Below are 8,944 nucleotides of genomic sequence, written 5' to 3' on the forward strand. Positions count from 1 at the left end.
AAGGGTGTAGCATACTGATAATGCACTGGATATACAGAAAATTAGTGTTAACTAAAGCTGGTTTACTTAACGTTACCCGTCAGCACACAAACTAACGTGTAGACTAGATATTACCATGTGAATGCTCACTTAGCAGCTAAACGAAAGGAGCTTAAGGAAAAACAATTTTCCTTCAGTTTAAACCCAACTTACCTCAACACTGAACTTTTCAAGGATAACTTCAGCTAGCCTCGATGGCTAAATTCACAAAGCCTGACTACTGAACACGATAAACGTTAGATTAAATTGATTATCAGCTTATCAGATTAATAATTAAACGTTATTAACGGTATGTTAATGTCTCAGGACGGCAGCTGTGAGAATAACAATGAGAAAAACAAAACCAAACTTTTCCCTCAGCTTTACTGTTTTAGCTACGAGTTCAAGCAGCAGTTCAGATACGCGCTGAGAGGAGCCGTTAAATTTCCGTTGAGATTTGAATTTGAAATGTGCGCGCGGGCTGCAGTTTGGCGCGGCGGAATATGCAAATGAGAAGCGTTCGCAGCCAATCAGATTTCTAAAATGTACCGCGGCGCGTTGCTTCACGTCCACATTCAAACTACTCCCTGAAATCGGTGTTGAGGAGAAACCAGCAGCAGATTTATCACATGCGTTTGACCAGAGCTCAGAACTGACCTACAGCTGTGACTGGAGAGTTTGACCAGAGCTCAGAACTGACCTACAGCTGTGACTGGAGAGTTTGACCAGAGCTCAGAACTGACCTACAGCTGTGACTGGAGAGTTTGACCAGAGCTCAGAACTGACCTACAGCTGTGACTGGAGAGTTTGACCGGAGCTCAGAACTGACCTACAGCTGTGACTGGAGAGTTTGACCGGAGCTCAGAACTGACCTACAGCTGTGACTGGAGAGTTTGACCGGAGCTCAGAACTGACCTACAGCTGTGACTGGAGAGTTTGACCGGAGCTCAGAACTGACCTACAGCTGTGACTGGAGAGTTTGACCAGAGCTCAGAACTGACCTACAGCTGTGACTGGAGAGTTTGACCGGAGCTCAGAACTGACCTACAGCTGTGACTGGAGAGTTTGACCGGAGCTCAGAACTGACCTACAGCTGTGACTGGAGAGTTTGACCGGAGCTCAGAACTGACCTACAGCTGTGACTGGAGAGTTTGACCGGAGCTCAGAACTGACCTACAGCTGTGACTGGAGAGTTTGACCAGAGCTCAGAACTGACCTACAGCTGTGACTGGAGAGTTTGACCAGAGCTCAGAACTGACCTACAGCTGTGACTGGAGAGTTTGACCAGAGCTCAGAACTGACCTACAGCTGTGACTGGAGAGTTTGACCGGAGCTCAGAACTGACCTACAGCTGTGACTGGAGAGTTTGACCGGAGCTCAGAACTGACCTACAGCTGTGACTGGAGAGTTTGACCGGAGCTCAGAACTGACCTACAGCTGTGACTGGAGAGTTTGACCAGAGCTCAGAACTGACCTACAGCTGTGACTGGAGAGTTTGACCAGAGCTCAGAACTGACCTACAGCTGTGACTGGAGAGTTTGACCGGAGCTCAGAACTGACCTACAGCTGTGACTGGAGAGTTTGACCAGAGCTCAGAACTGACCTACAGCTGTGACTGGAGAGTTTGACCGGAGCTCAGAACTGACCTACAGCTGTGACTGGAGAGTTTGACCGGAGCTCAGAACTGACCTACAGCTGTGACTGGAGAGTTTGACCAGAGCTCAGAACTGACCTACAGCTGTGACTGGAGAGTTTGACCGGAGCTCAGAACTGACCTACAGCTGTGACTGGAGAGTTTGACCGGAGCTATTACACTAATATTACACTAAGGAATGTACTTTAGAAAGGTCAAAATAAAATAAAACCATGTTATATTGTGGCTTATTTTGTTCATCATTAGCTATAATGGTCTTGTGTAAATCATAAACTAAATTTAAATCTCTGCTAAATGTGTGTTTACATTTTAAACATGTACTCTGGGCATACACGGTCCATAGCATGGTGGACGAACATGTTTCTTTTTTTCATGTGTAAGCGGCTACAGAGTGGCTTTAGTATTAGAGTTGTTATTCAAAAATACATTTACAGGTGACTGTAGCGTCGCAGTATGAACTGCTGTTTCACAGTTAATTGTTAATACAGTAAATTACTGTGATTCAATTAGTGGCCAGTAAGTTACTGTAATTTTACAGTGAAATGATTTACAGTTATTTAAAAAAAGTTGTAGGAACAATAGGTGGCATCATTAATAGTGTAAATTATGCATGTTTGTATGTTTATAAAACCCCGAGAAGAGCAGAGAAGAGGAGAGGAGAGAAGAGAAGAGAAGAAAAGAAAAGAAAAGAGAAGAGGAGAGGAGAGGAGAGAAGAAAAGAAGAGAGGAGCGGAGAAGAAAAGAGAAGACAGGAGAAGAGAAGACAGGAGGAGAGAAGAGAAGAGAAGAGTAGAAAAGACAGGAGAAGAGAAGAGAAGAGAAGAGAAGAGAAGAGAAGAGAAGAGAAGAGAAGAGAAGAGAAGAGAAGAGAGAGGGGGAGTTAAAGGAGCAGTGTAGAAGGGTAAGTGGGGGTTGTGCCATCAGCCTGAAGCCCAGCAATGACAGCTCATCCCACGGCTGGGCGATCCTGGGCGCAGGGAGACGTGCAAATTCAGCAAATCTGCTCTGCACTGCTGCTGTCACGGCCAGTGAGGCTGAGCAGCGTACACTACACTCACAGCTACACACACACACACACACACACACACACACACACACACACTACAATCACACACACAGTCTCACACACACACACACACACACTACACTCACAGCTACACACACACACACACACTACAATCACACACACAGTCTCACACACACACACACACACACACACACTACAATCACACACACAGTCTCACACACACACACACACACTACACTCACAGCTACACACACACACTCACACAGCCACAGACACACTACACTCACAGCCACACACACACACATACACTCACACTACACTCACACAGCCACACACACACTACACTCACACACACAGTCTCTCTCACACACACACAAGCACACACACACACACACACTACACTCACACAGCCACACACACACTACACTCACACACACACTACACTCACACAGCCACACACACACACACACATAGTCTCACACACACACACACACTACACACACACTGTACTCACACAGCTACATACTACACACACACACTACACTCACATGGCCACACACTACACTCACACAGCCACACATTACACATACACACAGCCACACTAGACCCACACACGCACACTACACACACACACACATAGCTATACAATGTAGAATAAATGCTAAGAATCATAAATACAGTAAAATGTAAGTAGGATGTGCTGTTTTCTGTATAGCAATATTAGACGAATACAGTTAGAAGAGCTCATCTTCAGTTTTCCCTCAGCAGCACCTGATTGACTTTAATGAAGAATTGATTAGATAATCTGGGTATTGAATGGTAACTGTAAATACTGGAGGAGAGCTTTAAAAAAGGGTTAAGCTACACACAGAGCACAATCACAATGTAGTGCTTATTTATTTATTTGTATTTATTTAGAATTTTAACAAATAAGTGCTTAAGGCTCAACCAGTATTTAAAGGGACATTCAGGCCTAAAACTAGAGTTTAACATTCTGTCTATCGTGTGCAGTATTATATAGTCCTGTATTCTTGTTTTGACAGAATTCATGATTTTATATGTTTTTCATGTTTTGTGTGAGGTTACTGCAGTTATTAAACTCTATATTTACACTCATATGCATTATATATATATTGTGATATACTGATCAAATAAGAAAAGTAAACATACTTCAATGCTCAGATGTAAAAGCTTTGTTATTGTAAATATGACATGGTGATTTTGAGTGAAAGTCAACAGCCCTGCTTTTCAAAGCCTACACAACTACAGAAAGTGGAGGGCCTTAAGCGGTTATTTCATTTCTCTGGGTTGGAAATGCAGAGTTTATGACACGTTCTGAATTTATTCGTGGAGAAAGAATGTGTTAATGAATTCATTATTTGGAGGGAACCACCATTACTCTAAACGCATTTTGCTCCAGTGAATTTTCCATTTATCCCCGGAATAGCGGAGCGGAGCTCGGCCACAAAAGCACATTAATCTTAGTCTCTGCAGTGGGGGTGGGACGGGGAACGCCACAGAATTTACACCAAAACTAAAACTTTACATATTTGGACCATATCAAGAAGGAGGCTAGGGATGGGTGTAGTGCATTTGCATACAGCAAGGTCAGACAGATAACAAATTAGGGTGAACTATCAGATGCATGTTCACCTGAAATACATGAAATATGATTCATTTGGTGTCCTCTGCTGTTACTAGAGAGTGGAAACAGTCCTATGCTGTAACTAGAGAACTGAAACTGTCCTACACTGTAACTAGCGGGTTGAAACTGTCCTACACTGTAACTAGAGAACTGAAACTGTCCTACACTGTAACTAGAGAACTGAAACTGTCCTACGCTGTAACTAGAGGACTGAAACTGTCCTACACTGTAACTAGAGAACTGAAACTGTCCTACACTGTAACTAGAGAACTGAAACTGTCCTACGCTGTAACTAGAGAACTGAAACTGTCCTACACTGTAACTAGAGAACTGAAACTGTCCTACACTGTAACTAGAGAACTGAAACTGTCCTACGCTGTAACTAGAGGACTGAAACTGTCCTACACTGTAACTAGAGAACTGAAACTGTCCTACACTGTAACTAGAGAACTGAACCTGTCCTATACTGTAACTAGAGAACTGAAACTGTCCTACGCTGTAACTAGAGAACTGAAACTGTCCTACGCTGTAACTAGAGAACTGAAACTGTCCAACACTGTAACTAGAGAACTGAAACTGTCCTACACTGTAACTAGAGAACTGAAACTGTCCTACACTGTAACTAGAGAACTGAAACTGTCCTACGCTGTAACTAGAGGACTGAAACTGTCCTACACTGTAACTAGAGAACTGAAACTGTCCTACGCTGTAACTAGAGAACTGAACCTGTCCTATACTGTAACTAGAGAACTGAAACTGTCCTACGCTGTAACTAGAGAACTGAAACTGTCCTACGCTGTAACTAGAGAACTGAAACTGTCCAACACTGTAACTAGAGGACTGAAACTGTCCTACACTGTAACTAGAGAACTGAAACTGTCCTACACTGTAACTAGAGAACTGAACCTGTCCTATACTGTAACTAGAGAACTGAAACTGTCCTACGCTGTAACTAGAGAACTGAAACTGTCCTATACTGTAACTAGAGAACTGAAACTGTCCTACACTGTAACTAGAGGACTGAAACTGTCCTACACTGTAACTAGAGGACTGAAACTGTCCAACACTGTAACTAGAGACCTGAATCTGTCCTATACTGTAACTAGAGAACTGAAACTGTCCTACACTGTAACTAGAGAACTGAACCTGTCCTATACTGTAACTAGAGAACTGAAACTGTCCTATACTGTAACTAGAGAACTGAAACTGTCCTACACTGTAACTAGAGGACTGAAACTGTCCTACACTGTAACTAGAGAACTGAAACTGTCCTACACTGTAACTAGAGGACTGAAACTGTCCTACACTGTAACTAGAGAACTGAAACTGTCCTACGCTGTAACTAGAGGGCTGAAACTGTCCTACACTGTAACTAGAGGACTGAAACTGTCCTACACTGTAACTAGAGAACTGAACCTGTCCTATACTGTAACTAGAGAACTGAAACTGTCCTACACTGTAACTAGAGAACTGAAACTGTCCTACACTGTAACTAGAGGACTGAAACTGTCCTACACTGTAACTAGAGAACTGAAACTGTCCAACACTGTAACTAGAGGACTGAAACTGTCCTACACTGTAACTAGAGAACTGAAACTGTCCTACACTGTAACTAGAGAACAGAACCTGTCCTATACTGTAACTAGAGAACTGAAACTGTCCTACGCTGTAACTAGAGAACTGAAACTGTCCTACACTGTAACTAGAAACCTGAACCTGTCCTATACTGTAACTAGAGGGCTGAAACTGTCCTACACTGTAACTAGAGAACTGAAACTCTCCTACACTGTAACTAGAAACCTGAACCTGTCCTATAATGTAACTAGAGGACTGAAACTGTCCTACACTGTAACTAGAGGGCTGAAACTGTCCTACACTGTAACTAGAGAACTGAAACTGTCCTATACTGTAACTAGAGGACTGAAAATGTCCTATACTGTAACTAGAGGACTGAAACTGTCCTACACTGTAACTAGAAACCTGAACCTGTCCTACACTGTAACTAGAGGGCTGAAACTGTCCTACACTGTAACTAGAGAACTGAAACTGTCCTACACTGTAACTAGAGAACTGAAACAGTCCTACACTGGAACTAGAGAACTGAAACTGTCCTACACTGTAACTAGAGACCTGAACCTGTCCTATACTGTAACTAGAGGGCTGAAACTGTCCTACACTGTAACTAGAGGACTGAAACTGTCCTATACTGTAACTAGAGGACTGAAACGGGTCCTACACTGTAACTAGAAACCTGAACCTGTCCTACACTGTAACTAGAGGACTGAAATTGTCCTACACTGTAACTAGAGGGCTGAAACTGTCCTACACTGTAACTAGAGAACTGAAACTGTCCTACACTGTAACTAGAGAACTGAAACTGTCCTACACTGTAACTAGAGACCTGAACCTGTCCTATACTGTAACTAGAGAACTGAAACTGTCCTATACTGTAACTAGAGGGCTGAAACTGTCCTACACTGTAACTAGAGGACTGAAACTGTCCTACGCTGTAACTAGAGGGCTGAAACTGTCCTACGCTGTAACTAGAGGGCTGAAACTGTCCTACGCTGTAACTAGAGAACTGAAACTGTCCTACACTGTAACTAGAGACCTGAACCTGTCCTACGCTGTAACTAGAGGGCTGAAACTGTCCTACGCTGTAACTAGAGGGCTGAAACTGTCCTACGCTGTAACTAGAGGACTGAAACTGTCCTACGCTGTAACTAGAGGGCTGAAACTGTCCTACACTGTAACTAGAGGGCTGAAACTGTCCTACACTGTAACTAGAGGGCTGAAACTGTCCTACGCTGTAACTAGAGGGCTGAAACTGAAACATTACCACTTTAAATGAAACAGGCTGTTTTTGTCACAGTGCCTTTAATACAGATATATGTGTAATTGAGTTGTGTTCTGATTGGCTAGTGTTCAAAAAGTCCAGGCTGAAACCCTCCTTTGCGAGAGGGCAGAGCTAAACTGCTGTCCACTGAACAGAAGGATAAAAGTGATTATAAATGAAATATATAGAGTGAAACTTTGAAACTTTATCCAGGCTTACATATTACATCAAACACTGTTTAAGAAGCAATGGAAATGAGGTTTTCCATGCTATGAGCTCTTTAAACAACTACAGAATTGCTTGTAAACACAATTAAAACCACAGACAGAAAAACAGTCTGTGACACTTTCATGTGGTTTGTGTTCACCTGTTTAACCACACAGTTTACACACTGGCATTTTACAGTCTTCTGTAGCACAGAGCTCTGTTTCTCAGACCGATGAAGAACGTGCTGCATGTGGTTTTGTACAGAACTTTTTTTGAAAATGGTTGTGCCTACGATGCCTAAAAGGGTTCTTCAGTTGTTACAGACCGGATAACATTACAATAGATGAACGCTTTTTGGTGCAATATAGAAACTTATACAGCACATTTTCCATCAGTCTGAAGAACCAAGTCACGATGACAAAAATAATTTAAGCATGAAATGGTTTTGTATAGAACGTATGGTTCTAAATATAACCAATCCTTCTACTAAAGAACCCTGGAGGAATTGTCTTTTAAGAACCATCTATCTATCTATCTATCTATCTATCTATCTATCTATCTATGGGGCTGTCCATGGTGCTGAAACCATCGTGTGCTGCATTCAGGCCGCTGGACCTGTCCTCTGGTGTAACCGCCGCTGGTAACGGCCCGTGCCGGGTTTAGTGAGCTGTCCGCGGTGCTGAAACCGTCCTCCGGCCTACCTCCAGAGCTGGACCTGTCCGAGTTGTCAGTGGGGCGCTGTCCTTGTGACGGTTCTGAAACTGACATACACTGAAACTGACCCTCAAAAGCGTCCTCACCTGCAGATCCGGGTTCTCCTCGTGCTGCAGGTGCGCCTCCTCCGCCGCCTCCACCAGTCGCTACAGGGGGAATAAAGATCATAGAGGGGGCTTTTAAAGACGGGCACAGAAATAAAGACTTCGGCCGCGTCCAGAACCGGGGGTTCTAAACAACCCGGCCACCAGTGGAGTCCGCTCAGCAGCGCGGCTGTTTGAAGCCCAGGCGCGTGTTTATTATCCATTAATATTAGCTTTATGTTTCTGCGACAGCGGTGGGGGGGAGTTGGGGGAGCTGCTATGACGGGTTATTAGGCTGTAATTGGGGTCTTGATTCTAATGGGTCGCGGAGTGCTGCCTGCAGGGTGCGCGCGTTTGCGCGCGTGCCCGAGGATGAGAAATGAGCACAGGGTGAACAGATGCAGGTCAGAGCCTTTAGCGATGTCCGGTCTCCGCCGTCAGAGAAACAGACGGACACGCTTCATTAATAAAGACCTAATAATGAGACTCGGACCAGACCCGCTCTACAGCGCCTGCGCTCAGGTCCCAGAGGAGCGTCAAAACACAGCCGCGCGTTTCACACGAACGCGCCAAGGAACGGAAGAATAAACAGCTCCAATTACACCCTTTAATAGAAGCGCTAATAAATAAAGCGTTAATAAATAAAGCGCTAATAAATAAAGCCTTAATAAATAAAGCGTTAATAAATAAAGCGCTAATAAATAAAGCCTTAATAAATAAAGCCTTAATAAATAAAGCGTTAATAAATAAAGCGCTAATA

The 8,944-nt window shown here is 43.5% G+C and overlaps 1 protein-coding gene across 1 annotated transcript in view; it reads right to left on the bottom strand.

Annotated features, from left to right (window-relative positions):
- The window catches only part of cacna2d3 (calcium channel, voltage dependent, alpha2/delta subunit 3), a 61,897-nt gene that overhangs the window by 37,547 nt on the left and 15,406 nt on the right, over positions 1-8,944 (bottom strand). Inside the window, exon 4 of the mRNA XM_017719421.2 lies at positions 8,188-8,247. Coding sequence (XP_017574910.2) covers positions 8,188-8,247 — 60 coding nt within the window. The remainder of the gene's footprint in view (positions 1-8,187; positions 8,248-8,944) is intronic.

The sequence above is a fragment of the Pygocentrus nattereri genome, chromosome 21 (assembly GCF_015220715.1).
Source record: "Pygocentrus nattereri isolate fPygNat1 chromosome 21, fPygNat1.pri, whole genome shotgun sequence".
NCBI classification, from domain to species: domain Eukaryota; kingdom Metazoa; phylum Chordata; class Actinopteri; order Characiformes; family Serrasalmidae; genus Pygocentrus; species Pygocentrus nattereri.